At 35.0% G+C, this 19,840-nt stretch overlaps 1 protein-coding gene across 1 annotated transcript in view; it reads left to right on the top strand.

The window, feature by feature from the left end:
• CNTLN (centlein) overlaps positions 1-19,840 on the top strand; it is a 199,414-nt gene that overhangs the window by 150,660 nt on the left and 28,914 nt on the right. The window contains 3 exon segments of the mRNA XM_058824396.1: positions 8,522-8,708; positions 9,980-10,059; positions 17,919-18,009. Coding sequence (XP_058680379.1) covers positions 8,522-8,708; positions 9,980-10,059; positions 17,919-18,009 — 358 coding nt within the window.

Here is a 19,840-nt window from a genome sequence, read left to right as displayed (position 1 = left end):
CCAGTAATGATTTATGTAAGAGTTCTTGCAGAAATAATTGTTTAATGTATGTCAATCAAATTGCTAAGAAAGCGAGCTGAAGCAGGGAGAACATAAAGCACTCATTCATATAAAGGGTCTTGTGAAGTGTCCACAGTAACTTAGGAAGCTGGGAGTTAAGGGGATTCCCCAAGGCACTTCCCAAAAGGGCTACAGAGAAGTCGGAAGAGTTCTAGGAAGACAGAATCATTAACAAACCCAATAAATTGCAGTATTCTGAGAAAACACAGTTGGTAACTTTTATGGGAATTTTTAAAAATCTAAGTAATGCCAGAGATGACCTCTTAAGTTGGGTTTCAGACACATTTTTTTCAGTAGTACGGTGTTCTTAGAGCATCTGATTTATAGTTCTTAGGCTTTTTGTGCGTTTCCGCAGAAAGATAGCATAAGCTTAGGCACTGAGCTGAGTGTCAGAAAATCATGGTGTTCTTCACATCTTGGTCACTGACCTGCTGTGTGACCTTTGGAGTGTTGCTTCACCTCAGCATTTCTTGGTCTGCCCTGAATATCTTTGTTTGCTACATCTGCTACAACTGTGCTGACTTTGTCTGCCCTAACTGTTCAAGATAATAAACTCCCTAAGATCCAAGCCATCTCGCATCTCTTGCTGCACATGTGTGAAGCTCTAATTTCTGTCAGTGCCTTTTTTTTTCCCCTCTGTGTAAATAACTGTTAATATATGAAGTTTTAAAGGAATTATGGTAGTTTTGCTAGTACCTGTGTAAATCAGAAGAAATTCTGTTGAAACCAAAGAATTTACAGCAGGCAAAAAATTAATATAAATGAGGTAGTACTTAAATGCTGAAGTAAATAGGACTTTAAATTATTATTATTGCCCATTCCATATAAATAGAATTGTAGAAACCAATATATTTTGACACAAATACTGTGCATATCATCCCATGCTGATTATACATATTTCAACTCATTCTCTGCTATAAAGAAAACTATATTTTTTCTGTGTTATAGGACACAAAACATGGTAATTGTGCTGAAAATCTAGCAACAGTACAATGAAAACTATGGGGTGTTTGCTGATACTTAACAACCAGCATGAGACTGAAAACATTTGGGTCTACAGTTCAAGTTTTGGACAGTCCTAAAGCTTAATGTACAGGAGAGATTAGACAATTGTAAAGCTGTAAAATTATAAATGACCATAGGTCTGTCATATCATTAGGTACCTGCTGTATGTATTATAAATAATGTGCAATAAATCCTACTTAAAGGTATTGCAAAGAATTTAATGAAAAAAGCAGATTTTTAAGATGAGATTTCAAGCATAAAATATGATAGCTAAGCAGTTCTCAAGAGAAGATTAGAAAACAAAAAGAGAAAAAGCTGACCAGTAATACAAAGCCCCTTTAATTTTTATTCACACAGGGAATTTTGAAACATGTAAATGTACCATAAAGAATGTATGGTATATTTTCTACTGAAATACAAACTATTTTGTAATTGGCCATAGTAAGTCCATTGCTGTATCTTTGTTTAAATGTGCCTTGTTTTGAAGACAATCTAAAATTAAAACTGCCCATGACTTGAGTCACTTGTCTATGTATTTGTAAAAAAATTAATTTTTTTTTAGAACATTACACAATGTATTCCATTTCCTTTTCTTATAAGGTCAAATACAGGTTGAAATATTTTCAGTATTCTTCCCTACGGTTTCCTGCACCTTGAGATGGTTAAGCAAATGCAGTCAAAAGAGCGTTCTCAATTTTGTACTCAGAAATATATGCTTATAAAGAAACCATTTGTTTTTAATTGTTTTCAACTTAGAACAAATGGTATTTTGCTTGAGTGTGTAGGGTGAGGTATTTTGGAGAAATGGGGAGCCAGCCAAGGAAGACTTCCACCCCTAACGGCAAGTAGGAATAGCACAATTTAGGCCAGCATGGTTTTACAAATTCAAATCTTGCCATTGATAGGGATCAGATTATCAAATTTTATGCAATGCAATTACTAATTCCTGTCACTGTATCTTATGCTTATTGCATTTTAACTTGATTTTTGGGGTCTTCAGTACTAAGTGCCAAGTTTTGTAAGCAAATACTGAAATTGTCAGGCCCTTTTTATAGTGTATAACTTGAAGGATTTTCAGAAAAGCCACAATGGGTTTAGCTTTAGTAGTTGAAAAAGAAGTACTGTGCAAATCTGTGTACACTTCTTCAGATGTGTGGTTTGGGGTGTTATAGAATTCACCTTTTCTAGTTCAGAGCTGCAGAGAAGGCAGGGCCAGGCTAGGATGTTGGACTGAAAACTGGAGAATAGAATATTGCTGCTAGAATAGAAGAGAATGGTAATATTTTAAATTACTTAAATGAATCTTTCAGATCTTGCCTGTTAGAATCTTAGTTATGCTCATGTGTGTTCAAAGTTACCTGTGTTAATTGAAAAGTCAGGAAATCATGGAAAATCAGGTTGTAGATACAACTGCGATATCACATTATTTTTTTACATTCAGACTGCAATTTCTCTATATTTATGTGACTGCAATTTCTCTATATTTATGTATAATGGAATTGTTTCAGGCCTTTAGATGAGGCAGTTCTTCCAAGCCATGTGTGCTTTCATCTTCCACTTATCTCTGTGAAGTTCTGAGCACTATTCTCAGTGCCAATCAACATAAGACTGTTTAATTTAAATCATATGTATTGTTCTGATATCTAGCTTTAGAGGATGTGTTTCTTCCTTTCAGATAGTTATTGAATTAGCCTTTGAAAGTTGCATCTCTGTTAGCTCTTAGGTATCACACTAACATTCTCTAAAATCACTAAATTATCTTAAATTCTCTTGAAATTCTCTTAAATTGTCTTTTTTATTTTGGGGGTGTTTAACAAATTCAATGTATTTTTTGTTTATTTTATTCTTAATGGAAAAGATAATAAAATATCTTAATTCCAGGATGAGACACATCATGTTTGAACATCTATCTTAATAAATTCTGGAACCACAGCAGAAACTGTGACTGTAGACAGGTAAATAAAACAACTAATCACCTTATAAATGTGACCTGTGTGACATTGGTAAAATAATGTTATTGCCACTTTAATATTTTGCCCCAGAAGTTTGAATACTAAACTTGGTGAAGATTGGTATGTCTGTTGAATACTAAACTTGGTGAAAATTGGTTTGTGCTCTACATCTTTACTTACAGGGCATCCGCTGAGTCTCTAAAAATGACATGTGATCTGTGAGAATCACAAGAATTAAATCAACCAACTGAGGCTTTCTCCTTCCCTTGGGTCAGAATGCTACATGTTATAGCCCTAAGCAAAACAAGTCCATTGTAGTGGTCTGTTTTTGTGTCTTGTTTTGTCCCTTTTCTGATAAAAAAAGGTTATGCCTAGAAGGTGTAGTTTTTTCAAGTGAATGAATTTAAATAATGTATATAAATATATATTAAATAACATATTTTAAAAAATTAAGTCCATATAGAAGAGTTTTCAGTCATGCTGTGATATCAGTTTAAACATTACTACTGAAAGTATTTTAAAAGCAATTTTTAGACAGAGAATAAGGGACAAATAACGATACTTTCATTTAATGCTTATTTCAGCTGCTGAAATGGTTTATGACCTAATCTCTTTGTGTAATTTTGTCAATTCATTCTGTTTTGTTTTGTTGATTATGAGGCATTTGGGTTTGTAATATTTGTCAGCCTTTTTGCAGCATTAGGATCTGGCCAAACTTTCGGCCAGCAATAAATATTCTACCACAAAAGTAGAGTTCTTTGAGCTCAGTGTTCAGTTCTCTGAAATTTCTCTTATTATTCACAGACATCTTCATAATGCTTTTGACTTTTTAGGAAACTAACCTTTTTTCAGAAAAGGTTTTCCACTTTGTTTTTGGTTTAATGCTTTGAACCACATCCACGTACTTTTCTAATGTGCAAAACAAGTGAGTTTCTAAGAACACATTACTTGTATCTAAGGACATATCCATATTGAACTACACATGCAATGCTACATATAAAATAGTTCTGTATATTATATTCTTCTATGCATTTGTGGTTGGTTGACTAACAGCTGTATTGGTTGGCCAGCAGCTAAACACCACACAGTTCTTTGTTGACAGGGGCTGCTCACTTGCCCCAGTAGGACTGGGAAAAGAACAGAATGAGCAAAAGTGAGAAAACCTGTGTACTTGTGTGTTGGTAAGGACAGTTTAATGAAGGAAAAACAGGAGAATAAATCCCCCAAGGAACGTAGATCAATACCTAACCAGTCTCTGAGCAGACAAATCACCATCTCCCTTAGATTTCATTGTTATGTGGTATATTTGGGAAATGCCCATTTGTTCATTTGGGACCAGTTGTCCATCCCATCTGCGTTCCCTCTCTACATTTTCTGCATCCCAAGCCCACTTGCTGAGGTGGCAGCATGAGAAACAGGAGACCCTGACACTGTGCCAGTGCTACTTAGCAATGGCTGGTATGTTAGCAGCACTGATTTAGTTACAAATCCCAAACACTGCGCCTTAGAAGCTGTTGGAAGACAATTAACTACATCTCCATTTGTGCTGGAGGAAGCCAGCAGGAAAAATACTGGTCTGGTTTAACAGAGACCTTAGGCTTGAACTTGTGACAAAAAAAGATTGTAGCATCTCTGGAAAGATGAACAGGTAATTTGGGGGGACTACAAAGATGTTGTCAAGTATGTGGAAAGAAAATTAGAAGGGCCAAAGCTAAACTGAACCTTAACTTGGCCACTGTGGTTGAAGACTAGGTGATGCTGAAGGTCTCTTCCAACTTTGATGATTCTGTGATCTCAGCCAGATGCAGCACACTCTTATTACTATAGTACAAAATACAGTAAAGCTTTAAATTATCCATGACTCATGAGCCATGGCCTCTGACATGAGATCTGCACCAGTGCAGGACTGAAATCTGGCTATACATAGGTACAGTGCTAGCTAATGTCAGAAATCGTCTTGGGACCATTAAGTTTTATTATGCTACAAACAATAATAGTATTTAAATTAACATGGTAATTACAGGAAAAATTTTTGGCCTTGCCTTGGTCATACAACATTACTTAAGGCCATTGCTCAAATTGTGTCAATTCCAGGATCAACGAGTGTCAGTGTGAGTGTCTGTTTTGGGATGCGAAGGCCTTATTAATAGTGTGCTGTCAGGGTCTTTGTGCCACCAAGGCTTCTTTGAGTGTTTAATTAAATATGACCTTCTAATTGATAGAAGACCTTTGTCTTTATACATCTCAAAACTGGCAAAAGATGCAGTGCTAAGAAGTGATTACATGCTAAGGCCAAATTTGAAAACAATATATTCTTAAGAATGAGTATTTGTGGAAGTGAAAATAAAGTAAAAAGGTTTGTAATGGAGATATCTCAGCATTTTTTGTAACCCAGCATCTGCAATGTTTATTATAGGAAAGATATGGAGTTGGTTGGTAACTCAACAATTGCAATGACTAAAAAGGACTAGGAACCTTAAGGTAATTTTGTTAGAATTTTAAGCTTCTTTTTTTCTTGTCAGATCAGGAGTAGTTGCACTGGTCTGACAAGAAGTGGTATAGATTCATTTCAGGAATTAATCAAGAATTCCTATTCTAGTTGGCTGGTAGCAGCAAAGTGTGTCCCACAGGACTAACTCTGATAGTAACATCTAAGTTAGGAAAATGGCTTTCCTAACAAAATATTCCTATACATTTGATGGCAAAAGAAAAAAACAAAGATAAAATCTCAAATCCTAGTGTTACTGGTAATAATAAAGGCATTGTTATGAATCAGTATAGTACAGAAGTCATGTGCTGCACTGATTTCATTTTAGGTATCTTGCATCACCTATGTATGCTTATTAGTTTAAAAATAAACAATTTTGTAATACACAGAGGGAAATGTTTTTGTTCAAAGTCCTACACCTAGCTCCACAATGCATTGGATCAAATTCTTGATCACAGAACAATGTTATGCTGCCTTCAGTATACTCATCCGCAAAACCTGGGTTGCTTAACTCTTGAAGTCTGTACTTTTGAATTTGGAAATGGGTCTTTCAGTTACTAAAAGCAGTGTGGCTTGAGACTGAACATATCTGTATTGGTGCATGAACTGACATGTAAATTAAATCACTAATAAGTAAACAATTTAGCACATGAATACATTAGTATATGATGGATGATAAAATAACGGAAGAAAAAGCAACTTAAAATCATAGGAAGACTATAAATTTCAAGGCACTTATTTAGTGATAAAATTTATATCAAAACATTATATTAATAACATGAAGGAGGTTTCACATATGCTTTGTGCTTTGCGTATGCTTTAGTGTATTTGAACTGCTCAAGGGTAAGAGAAATTGAAATGCAAGTCCTCCACATGAATGATTTGCTGTGATTATATATAAAGTATATACTTGCATATTAAAATCTATTTGTTGTAATTTTCTTTTTCGATGATATTTTTAAACTTGCTTTTCCTTTATTTGTTTCTTAATTTTTTTTCAATTTTTTATTCCTTTTTTAAAAATTGATGCTATAAATTCTTCTGTGTCTTTCTGGTACCTTTCTTTCTGGCACCTTCATTTCTGGAACCGTGGGCTAAAAGCCAATCACACTGGAGTTGCAGTTTCTGAGTTCCACTGTTGCTATCAGCTTGTTCATTCATCATTAACTTATTTTGGAATTTGGCTACACCAATAACATTTATGTAATAATGTCAAATGACTGTTGCCTGGCAATGTTTCTGTGTTTTCTAAGGTATTCGAATGAATGTTTAACATTGTTTATTGTTGTGCTTTTTTTGTTTGGTTAGTTTTGGTTTTGATTTTTGTTGTTTCATGTAGCCTTTCCAAGTGGCTTTGCAGGTAATTTTTTTGCTGTTTTGCTCCTTTAATTTACATTTCCTCTTTGCATCAGGTTACACATGTGCATCTTCTAGAGTGATCAGTTATGCCTGAGAGAGATGTCTTTTTAAAACATGGGAAGCTGATTCAATTTGATTGAAAAAGTATGGTTGAACTTATTTTTCCATTGTCAAATACATCTCCTATATGTTGCAAGAGCAAATTTACTCTTAGACCATTTCAAATGCTACAAAAACATGTGATTTAACTGTATTTTTTTTCATAGTGTGTGCTTTTTTTGGGGGGGGGCTCCCTCTTCTCTTAGTCTATTTCCTTCTATGAGCTTAGTTCAAGTTGCCCTAGGTCTCTGCCCATTACACTTCAAGTTTCTTCATTCCTCTCAGCTCTGCACTTGCAGATAGGTTTATGTCCAAAATAGTTTGTTGGAAATTCTGTGGATGAAGGGACCCACACTTGAATAAGAAAATTGGACAAATTTCACTGTACCTTCTCTCCCCAGATTTGTGGCAGGATGTTTTTATTTTTAATAATTAAATTTTATTAAGTACGGAAAAATGTTAAGTTGGGAAGTGGTAGGAAGAAAAAATCTTGGAATTGGATGAGTCTGCTGTGCCTTTGTTGAAATGTATTAGCAAATAGTCTCTAATGACTGTTTCAAATACACTAGAGGCTGTAAAATACTTTACTCAAAATGCAGTAAACAGGCTTCATTATCCTGTAGTCAGTTTTTATGAGATGAAGGTATTCTGTATGATACGAATTTTGAGGATCTGATCATCTATTATTGAGATGTATCTTAATAAGATGAGCTTCACTAGGATGATCAAAAGAAAACATTCTTTGCTCCTTTTCAGCTCAGCCAAGGTGTTTGTGTTGACCATCATGGCTCTACTTGAGTCATGGCAGTTGAATATTTTAGGAGGATCTTCTGAAAATGGATTAGTACTCTTGTTTGTTAGTCAACAATTTTTAAATAAAATTGTCTTGCTCAGCTTTTGATGAAATCTTTTTGTCATAGTTACATAAATATTAAACCAAAATTGCTTCATTTATAAAACTGATTAATTACGCTGATGTTTAGTGTCATTTCATTGAACCAAAGAATCTAAGAAGTAGGTAAGATAGGAGCTTGGTAGCCAGGACAATTCTGAATAACTCTCTCCTGGTGGGAAACAAATTTCAGATTTTGAATAAAGAGGTGTACTGGTGCTTCTGCATGCAGAGAATATCAATAAGCTTTAAAAAAAAAAATCCCTATTTGACCACAATGAAGCCTGACACTTGTGTTCTTATTTCAAGAACATTTCTGTTAGACTGCGTCAGAAAAGGATTTTGATTCTGTGTAAGTTGCCTTTTCTTACTAATGATGGCGTTATAAGAATAGTTACTTTGCTAAAGACATACCAAAACAGTATGTACATTTAAGAACATTTTTTGGTTTACTGTATTAATTCATATTTTTTGTTCTAAGAAGCACATTATTTAATATTCCAGCACATATCCTGTTGAACAAATAATTCCAGCAGATATCCTGTTGAACAAATAACACAGAATGAATATAATTCCCATCTAAAGGAGCTTAGTCTAAATGATACTGTTTTTCCATCTTATTTTCACTATTAAAATATCACAGTTTTTTTTCCTTATGCCTTCTAGACACTATCCAGAGAGTTACATCACAGTGTACAATAGCTGAGAACAAAAATTAAACTGGCAAAAAAAGTGGGAGAAATGAAAGCATGCAAAAAGTGTCTTTTCCAAGAGAGTATTCAATTAGCGTCTATCCTTAATGTTTCAACAACTGATCTTTATGAAATACTGCAAGAAGGAGATGATGAAGTAAGTTATTTTAAGGACTTCAGTAAAAAAGGCATAGATGAGGAGATGCTGACTATATGCCTCCTTGAAGAAAAGGATTTGCAGGTAAAGACTGAAATTTCATTGTGCAAGATACAGTACAGAAATCAAGAAGGGTTTAATCTAAATGAAAAGGTCAGGTTAGAGATTTGTAAGGTGGCAAGACTTATAACATACATAAATATACACATAACTGCTTTGAGCATATGTATGTAGAGATATTATTCAGTATTTTCCTCTTTTGTGAGGCTATTTGGCAGGATTGTATGTTTTAAATAGACTTCAGCATTAAAGGAAACAGAATTAGAATGTATGTCTTGCTGTGCCAGATTGATTTTGTTGATACTTCCTCTCTGAATTGTGATACCTATTAGAGGTATTTCTGGTAGACAGATGGTTTCTGGGTGAATTCATAGCCTTTTTTGTTGATTCCATCATACATTTTGCTATGAAATATTTGATAGTGTTTCATCAAATCACTCTATTAAATAGATGCAGTGATGGGATTTCTTATCCAGATTTATTTAGTCCTGATCCAATAATATATGAAAATCCTGTGCAGGTACCTTAGCAAGTGTCTAGGAACTGGCCATTATTGGCCTGTAAGGGTACTCTGGTGATGACTTAGATTTAACCTTGTTGGAGCTTTATATTAAAGAGGCCACAAAAAGGAAGCTTTCCTGTTGGTGAAACAACTGTGCGTGGTATGTATATGCACTGATGGGGATTACACTCATGAATACAAATAAAATGGGCTGATCCCTGCCCTGTTTACTAACATTTATACAACCCTATAAAGTGATTCACTTTGACAGAGTTGTTCCATGCTTATCTCATTCTCAGAGTAATTTCTACATCCTGTATCTTTTTGTTATAGTCACTGTGAATATATGTGTAAAACACATAAACATACTTAACTATAAATATAAAACAAATTTATTAGACAGGAGATGAATTTACACTACATATACACTACATAATCTATCTATCAGTGCATAGACTTAGGCACCTTTATCTAGAAGTCATACAATTTAGACATAGATCACACATACACCAGTATATTCATATGAAAAGAACATGCTATGCACATTTCTAGAGGCATGCACAGAAATGTAATTTAATAGAGCACTGATACTTGATGAGTATGCTTCAGATAACTAATTTTGCAAATGTGATTCCGACTTCCACATGCTCTATATTTAATGTATACCCAGTTACACATTTCCTTTATTGCTCCTAATGTTTTTATGTTTTTAGGAAACAGCAGAAATGGAAAAATGGAATTTGAAAAAAATAAAAAATGGCTACAGCGCATACAGAAACTTCTTGAAGCGCAGGTGCTCAATTTATATAATCCCACAATGAATTATAATTTTCTGCTCTGATTAGCTACAACATTTTAGGTTGTAATTAATACATTGTATTTGTAATTATGGTGCTGTTGATGGTCTCAAAGTATACTGTAATGAGCAATGTGAAATCCTTGTTTTGTAGCATTCCCTTTATATTTCTCTTAAAATCAGAGTTACTGTGTAAAACTCAAGATATGTTAATGAAGGATTTGTGATAGCTAATTTAACAGCTAACTTAAGCTAACATAACCAGTAAAACATTGCTGGCGAAAACCAGCACAGATTTTGGCAAATGTGTTAATTGAATAATTGAAACACTGTATAATGCTTGCTAGAATGAAAATGATCTGTTCTCTCATACCTCTTAGGAAAAAGAGACTTTTTTTTTGTGTGCCTTTAAAGTTACTAGTTGTTATGGACACCTGAGGAGTTCATGGGTTTCTGTGACCTTTTACTGTGGACCTGTTTCCAGTCAATTCATGTTTTCCTCATAGCCAGACAGCTGTTTATTATCGTGTCTTCTCGCATTCTCTACAATATTTTCTACTGAGACCTCGAGCAGCTTGTTAGTGGGAAGTAAATATTGATTTGGCATCCTGTCAATGCAGAAAGAATGAAAAAATTTCCACCAGAGGCCCCTCAAACATTTTCCTATCGACATTTTCTGGGCAGAGAGGAAAGCTGCATAGAGGATGACAAGTCTGAAACTAGCAGAAATCCCTGAGGGGTCCATTGAGACTGCTGCTGTGACCTGTGTGATACTTTTTCTTCTCTTTCAAGTCTTTTTTTTTAATACACACAGAGTCTGCTGGGATGCTCCCCTCTTGTAAGTGATCAAGGGCAGTTTATTGGCAGGTGAGAGCCCAGCTTTTCTACCCATAGTCAGCTTTTGTTTGGACATCACTGACAACATACCCTGACTCTTAAAACTTTTCTGCTACATTTTTAGTTTTCTCTTTTATTTAAATGACAGGCAGTTAATGTCTGGAAAGAAATAACACTTGATTTGTAAATCCAGTGCATAATGCATATTCACTAGCATGGGTCCATTAGTGATGTAGTTGGTATCAGTTAAGAATGTGAACAATTGAAAATATTTTGAAAGCCATTTTAAAGAAACACACACATCAGATTTATGTATTTAGCCATCAGTAACTTTTGTGTTGAGATTGTGTCCTGTGACCAGATTTTTAAAAAATGACAGGTTTTCCTTTCATTATCAAAACTTACTACTGTGAAGACTGCTTAATTGCTGCAGCAGAGGAAATAGAAATATCAGTGTGCTTTTACTGGCTTTGTCAAAAAAACTGGCATTTTAATTAAACCTCATAATGCTACGTGAAACTCAGCATTAAAAGCACATTTATTTATATTCACTTAATTGCCTCCATTTTAAGAATTTAAAAAAATATATATAAACTTCAATATCCTGTTCATATTATGGGCTCCAAAATACAATGAAGGCTTCTTGTTCTGTTTTTCATTGTTATTTGGTAAATTGCTAAAAAATATTAAGCAGAATTTTATCACATTTCTTCATCTGCTATAGACAGACAGCAAAAAGCAGGGGATGGAGAGTGAAGGAATTGTTGAATGAAACCAGGTATATTAAGATTGCAAATGTTATATAAGGATAGAAGACCTCATTGTTCTTAGCCACATACATTTGTGTACAAGTTAATAGCGATTTTCTGTGATTTTTGCTCCATCTTGTGGGGTTCCTCAGAAGAAACACTGAGGGTAGAAGTAATTTTTGGCAAGCAGACGATTTTTAGAATTGCAAGAGGATTATAGTGGTTTTGGGGAGCAGCCAGCTCTGCTTTTCATTTCTGTCCATGCTAAGGCATGTAGATGGAAACAGTTAAGATTTCTTCATCTGTATTTGAGAGCGGCTCATGGAACTGCTCTGTGCCCTTTAAAATGCTTTACTCACATCCTGCAGAGTTTGGTTGTGGTTTCTTCTATAAGATTTGGTAATATTTCTGATCAGCAAACTAATAAAGCCCATGGTGAAATGTAAGCTTTCTGCAGGGTTTTGCTCATAACCAACTGCCTGCTAAGTGTTACATGTTGGCAAACTGTGGAGCCATTTGCATCTTGAACAAAGATGCAGGATTGCCCTTTTCTGTTTTTCTGAGTAAACGTTCAGTGGAAAATTGCATCAGATCACTTAATATTGCAGTTTGATATAGTGTCTTTTTGTGCCATTGAGCCAGGACTTTGAAACATAATTGCCCAGCAGTATTGATTTAATTGCCTAGGTTTATTTGTGGACTCCTAATTATTGACTGGAGGTAAATTTAATGGAGAAACCTTTATGAACACTGGGAAACTGCTGCTATTGCTGTTATACATAATGAACAGCATCATATCCCTTTAGATCATTCTTCAAGCTAATTTTATTCTACTGTGACAGTACGATAACATTTAAAATGTCATAGACATTTTATTTTTATTACTGACATACACCATTTTACTACTGCACTAGAATTTTGGGGGGGACTGAGTGAAGTACTGCTTGCTTTTTACTATCATTTTATAGGTTCCCCTAAGTGTGATGATAAAGGATGCCACAAATCTGTTTTCACTTCATCTGTACCTTTATTTTCCATACTCTTATGACTTGGAAAAGTCTCATATCTGTCAGCTTTACAAGATTATTAATATTTTAGTGACAAATACTGTGTTCCTCAAACTCACAGATACCAGTCTGTGTCCTTGTTTTATCAACTGCTATGTCAAGAAATCAGACTACTACTAAGAGGCTTATTATTTGAAAGAGACATCTCTGCATAGTGATGTTTTTATGTAAACAAGAATCATATAATAGGAAAATGCAGTCATATTATAAACTCTGCAGAGCTGGTAAAAATTACTTCTTGTCTAAATCTACATGTTGAATGGCCAAGAAGTTTTTTTTCTATTGTCTCTGTATTTATACAGTAACACTCTAGATTGTTCTCACTAAAGAATGAAAGAATAAAAATAAATCGTCTCAATAACTGACACTGGGATAAAAGTAAAGGTTCTCTGGCCTGTGACGAAGCTGTATGTGGAGAGTTTTCACACGACTGCACAAAAATACCTGATACCTGCACATGGCTAGAGGCATCAGACTAATTATACATAACTGGTTGGACTTTGGAGGAGTCTCAAGTTATAGATGTTTAAGCTTTTAATGGTTTATATTATTTAGGGGGGAATAAGTATGGTTATCTCAACATGCATGTGTATTTACATCCTGCAAGGCAAGTGATGAGGCTTTTACCCCCTTTATCCCTCACATCTGAGTGTGTATGTCTTATTAATTGAGCCGGGCTTTTTATAGTAGCACTCTCTTCTTATAATCATAAACACTCCCCCTAAAACTCAAACAAAAGCAATCTTTCTAGCTTTTTCCCATCATAGGAAACTTATGGCTAAGCGAAGAGGATGACTTCTTCTCATGTAACTTAAACATGATTTCTTATACTACCCTTGGCTTTCATTTACTGTGACTTATTCTAAGGCACACAGTCTCAGAAAAATCTGTTAATAATTTTGTGTGTGAGTACAGCATGGTAGCCCAGTAGTCCACATTACTGCCTGAAGTCTCCAAGAATTATTTTTTAATAAAATACAAATCATCTGCCTAAGTTTTTACAGCAGCACTTGCCTTTCCTCCCTCTTCATACACTCCTTGGGATATGACATATCGCACTAACAAAGCTGCCTAATAAAATCTTTCCTCACATGACTTCATTATGGGTCTGAAAGTCATATTCCAATAGTGAAAACCTCTAGAAAGGTCCCTTTTCCTCTATTCTGTCGTCACTCTTTGTGAAACAGATCTCCATAATAGGGTTTAGAAGAATATATTCCCTAATCATCAGTAAGGATTTTCCCCAATACCTTTTTAGGATTTGCACTGGCTTCTAAGGGCATATTGCTGTTGCTGTCATCTGGGAAGGACACTAATGGCCACAGTTGTTTCCTTTCAAATTTCTTGGCTTGTAACACGCCTGCTCTGCCTTCATTAGTCTCTCTGCAGTCTGTGTGTGCTGTTCAACAGCTCAGATCCAGAAACAAGGATTCACCCATGTACAAACACCTGTGCACAATCACCACTGACACCATCACCAGGGGTTTCAAGTACCTGCACCTCAAAAAGCAGCACCAGTCTGAACCACATTCTGGGCACCAGTAACACCGATACCAGGTCATGATTTTCTTCTCATTGTGAGAATAAGAGCCTAGTCTTGTGCACTGACAATGCATTATGGCATAAATCTATGTTTTATCAGATGAAAAAAACAGAATACCTCTATTATATCACTCATCCTAAACTGAAAACTACGAGAAATTGGCTTGGTCATTCAGGATAAAAGGCACATATGTATTGCATATGTATATATGTGCAATATATACATATTGCAATACATATGTATTGCATATGTATTGCAATGATGTATATGCAGCCACCATGAAGCAGAATAAGAGCAAAGAGTAAGACAACAACAATAAAGTGAAGCATTTCTCTCTCTTTTTTTTTTTTAATTTTGACTTTATTTTAGTTATTTTAGGATGTTTTATTTATTAGTTCTAGAGCCTAGTTTTATTTCATATTATTTTTTGTTGTTCACTTAATTCAATCTAAGGCAGCTCTGCAGTGTGTTTGAATAGTATTTTGTTGGGAAAAATGTATTGTACTGATGATCCATATGGGAAGGTATAAAATAGTTGTAACCACTAATTTGTATATTCCAAAACCTAAATACTTTTATATTTATGCTAACACATTTTAGAGTTTGTGAAACAGAAGCCGAAGTAATGCTACACTCTGCAAATGGAGATTCTGTGTCTCATTAGAACAAAAACATTTCCTTCCATTCATTATAATACTTTCCTGGCAGACTGGTGTATATTTATGCGCTTGTGCTGACAGAGACTCAGTCATGCGGTTTAAGGTCAATAAATATTACTAGTTTGTTTTTCTACAGAAGGGATCTCCAAAATAAGCAAATTTAGGATTGGAATAAATAGGTGAGAGAAGGAGAATTAACTGTCACTATTTCTGACTCTTTAGGATCACATTACATTCCATTTATCCATACACCCAGATATCTGGCTGATGGGTTGTGTAAGCAATATGCCTTTCACTCATATGTGTTCCTACTATAAAGAAGAAATTTGTCAATCTGGGAAGACAAATAAATAAAATTCTTCTATTCCAGATGTAGTTTGCACATTCAGATGTTGTGAAATCTTACAGATCAATTAAATACTACTTCTGTTAAAGCCTACCATAATGTACGTATTGAGGATCACCACAATTAATGTTAAGTGGGTTGTGGCACAGATAATTGTAAAAAATCTGAAAGAAGTATCATTCTATACTAAAATATCTCATGATCAGTGGTAAAAACAAGCTTTCAGTCCTTAGGCGTGCGCTTAGCACTCCCTGAACTTGCAAAGCCTTCCCCAAGCACATATGGCAGGTTTTGAAGCTGGGATGAATGCTTTAGAGTAGAGATTACTTCAATGGTTGTGAAGATCTGGGGAGAAATGCAAAGGGAGGTTTCCCAGGATAGTTACAGAGCCATCATTAAAAGTAAATCTGACAAGCTTCTATTAAAGATTAAGACTGTAGAGATCATCCAGTTCTGGGTGTCTGCAAGAAAAGAAAACCAGAGAGAAACATACAGCACTTTCTCTTAAACCAACAAATGTTGAAAGAATGACATAATGTTCCACTTTCAAATCCTCTTGATTTAAATTAATCACTTGAATGGCAAGAGTTCCTGAAAGATCACTTTGCTATGACATGGGAGCCACAGAGAGTAGTGAGCAGCAAGTAAAATGTACTTAGAATGATACAAGCCAGACACATCAATAAAAAGCCATTCATCTCAGTCATGGCATTAAGGAGTTGAAATGTATCAGAAGTTGATGTAGTCAAGGTAGGCAAGAAGAATTAGAGACTTTGAGATAATGACACAGTGTTCTTGTCCTAAACATACCTAGAAAAAAAGAGAGAGAAATTAGAGTGAACAGGATGCTGGAGTCGGTGTTTTTAAAGCATAGTAGCAAGTGTCACAGAATTTCAGAGAAGATTATGTTTTATATTAAAGTGAATAGATTTGTGGTCAGTGAATTTAAGCCCTCTATTCCCCAAAAAGTCATCACAATAGCACACAGGACAAAGCTGGCAGGTGTAGATGTCTTCTAGAAATGTCTTACTATACACATAAGTTATTTATGACAGATGGAGACATGTCTGGCCAGCAAGCACCAGCCCTTGAAAATCCCCTTCCCTGTAGAAAAAGGAAATAATACATATTGTTGTCCTTTCTCTATAACTACAAAGTGACTGTTGAGCAGCACTTAGGGTGCTAGTTTATCTCTTCACAGTACATGCCTTCTATTAACAAGATTTTCCTTTTTTAAATGTTTTTTCTGACTTGTTAGCAATTACAAGTATCAGTATATAGATTTGTGTCTCTATATTAGTTCAAATGTTACATTTTGTATTTGATGTGCTGTATATCTGGGGTTTTTATTTGTTTCTTTTATAATTTTCAATTCATGTCTATTTAGGAAACGAGCACTACTCTATCTGGAGTAAGGACCACCATACAATTTTCTCTTTCAGAGGGCATAGAGAAGTGAAAAAATGAAACTAGAGCAGCAATACTGAAGTGTGGAACTAGACAAGAGATCTAGATGGAAAAGTGTTGAACTAAAGTTGTGAAAGCAGAAAATTATGATTGGCCAGCAGCTTGTTTCACCAGCTACGATATTTTACCTTATTCATTTCTGGTGGCTTTATAATGTAAAATTATCTCTTCTCCTGAATGAGCTGTTACTTTTGGTGTGGTACTGACCCCTCACTTACCACTGTCTCACCATGTGTTCAGGAAGCTGACAGAGTTCTGTGAAGCTGATAGAGTCTTTTCAACAGTGTAGGGAAACTGTCCTGTTCTCCTCTGGCACAGCACTGGCCCCTCAGGATGGAGCTGCCATGATCACTCTTCTGCACCACCTCTAAAAATGCTTCCCAGCAAACAGTGCACTGATATACCAAAACTTTGAAAGAAAACCTCTTTAAGCATTAAAGTGATGACACTGAAAAATATACCAAATCTCCTTTGAAGGCATTGCTTGTGCAAATGCATCTTTTATGTCAGAGAAGTTTTTAATTTTTCTCTGTAGATACGTCACTACAATTTTTTGGTATCATGTTTTAGAGAAGCAGACATTTGTGTCATATTCCTATTAATGCAGTTGGAGGTTTGGGATTTTACTTTGCTTTGAGAGATTTTTTTGTGGTTTTGTTTGTTTTGTTTTGGGGTTTTGTTCTTGGTTTTTTGGGGTTTTTTGTTGTTGTTTGTTGTTGTTTAATTATTTACAAGGTTTTGTGTGTGAGTCTAAGGCAATTTGCTATAGCATTGAGAATTATACTGGTAGTTCTGTCTCATCCTCCTGAGAGTAGTGAACTTACACTCATACACTACCATTTCTGCATGCCCTAGAGGTGACTGTAACCTTTTATTGATCAGCTGATTGAAGATAAATGACAGAGATGCTGGTACTGCAGTTTACATCATTAACATGGTCAGTAAAGCATGAATTGTTCAATAAGGAGTTTATCTTTTTTCATTTTACACTGCTCTTTTATCATTTTTACGATAGAGAGCAAATTTTCAGACACTAACCAGGCAGATGAACTTTAAAGATCAGAAATGTGTGTGTGGTAGTTGTCAGAACTAAGTGAAATCTGATAGTTTAAAGATATTTAATAAATGTATTTCACAAGAAAAAAATAAAGTTTAATGATCACTTTTCCTACTCTGTTTCTTTCTCAGTTTCCTTTTGCCTCATACTTAATGGATGCTGTACTGGAAAAATTAAATGAGAAGAAGAAATTGGTAGAAGAGTACAGTTCCCTCATGAATGGTATGATATTGCTAAGATTTATATTTGCAAAGTGTGACTAAATTGTGTGCTGTTTCCTCATGTCTTTCCTCTTCTCATAAAGAACTGTCAATATGCATGTTCAATACATGCACAGAAACCACGAACTAATTAATTGTTGAACAAGAGGAATTAATTAAATTCCTATTAGAAAGCAGTGTGGTATTTGATTCCTGAAGAGAAAAATTGCTGCAAATCAATGCAAAGCTCAAAATTATTTTCCTTTAAATGCATTGGCAGTGAACACATGTGCAGGCTCTGTAGAGAGAGGACGTCTTTGTTATGACTAATACACATCTGTACAATTTTGAAAGAACAAAAAGCAGCTAAGTAACACCTGATTGTACTAATCAGAACAGTAGAAGTAGGATTTACAAAGGAACTAATTCATTTTAGCTTCTTTGTAAAGTGCAACTTTATGATATATGCTACATAAAATGATATGCTTTTATGTTAGGAAAAATGAATTATTATAGAATAAAAGTATTCTGTGTGGAGTAATACAGGAAAAACTGTACTTACCTCTGAGCATACTGGAGCAAAATGTGTGCAATGCATTTTAAAAATTCAATAAAATAAAGCTTTTTCTATTACGGTTTTTTTCACTAGTAGATCCAGTTGTTTCTCAGCTGGCAAGTAGCTGCAAGCTCTTACTTGCCTTGGGGAAGTAGTGTACAGTTTTAGCCAGTTATTTCCGCCAAGATTTCTATGGCACTAGTGACAAATAATTGCTGCTGCTGCTTCAGATTTTTGATCTTAGTGTTTGAATTCCTCTGGACGAACCTAACTTGTGTCTTTTAGAAAAAAAAAGACACAAGTTTCTGAGTTCATGTGTTAATAATGTTCAGCCGTTATGTATGTCTCATTTATGGATGTCAATTTGTTTTACAACAGATATCATTATCTGACCTGTATTGTGTGGGGAATCATAATAAAGATCTATTTGGACTAAGTTCACTTAAATCAAGCATGAAACAGAGGTTTTCTGCATGTCAGTCCGGTGTTTTCCTAGGATGTCATCATGTATCTTCTAATTCATGGAGTTTGCTATTTGGGGTCTCTGACACAAGGAAGATATCTCTAAACTTTTGCTCAGTTGAGCCTGGTGAACACAGGGGCTTGAGGGAATTTTTATTGGAATTAGAGAAAATCCTGCAAACATACTCCACCCACACCTGTAAATTAAGACTGGGAACTGTCCCTGTATGAAAAATTGCCACAGCTTTAGGAATGGTTGATCAATCCAAGAAATAAGGGCCATCATATCAAATTGTTTGGTGATACATTCAAGTAAGCAAAAGGATGCCACCCACACGCAAATGAAATGGAACTGTTGGAACTGTTTGCCTCAGGTTTTACATGAGCTAAACATTTACATAGGCTCCAATGCCAATAAAACAATGACAACAAAAATTAGGGAAGATAAATCCATCAAGACATGTGGAAACTGTGCTCTAATTTTGTTCAGTAATTCCAGCAAGATGTATTTGAACTTAATTTTGTCAAAATATGTATTGCAGTTTAGTGAAAAGAGCTTCAGGAGGCCAAAGATCTCTGAAAATTTTCCCCACTGTCTTCATTTCCACATTGCCAAACACCCATTGTTGCAAGTCTGATCTTGGTGCTGATCTTTAACTCTTGATCTTTTGTCATAGTGAAAATGCAGGGAGCATCAGCTAATTCATGTAGAAAATACGCCTCAAATAGAGGGAATTTGCCAGACTTCTGTGTTTTTCTCAAATATCTTGCTTTACTGCACTTGAAATTTTCTGTATCTCCTGAGCAACTGGGTACAAAAAGACATCTTCTCTTG

Source organism: Ammospiza caudacuta, chromosome Z (assembly GCF_027887145.1).
Source record: "Ammospiza caudacuta isolate bAmmCau1 chromosome Z, bAmmCau1.pri, whole genome shotgun sequence".
NCBI classification, from domain to species: domain Eukaryota; kingdom Metazoa; phylum Chordata; class Aves; order Passeriformes; family Passerellidae; genus Ammospiza; species Ammospiza caudacuta.
This window is presented reverse-complemented; position numbering and strand designations above follow the sequence as displayed.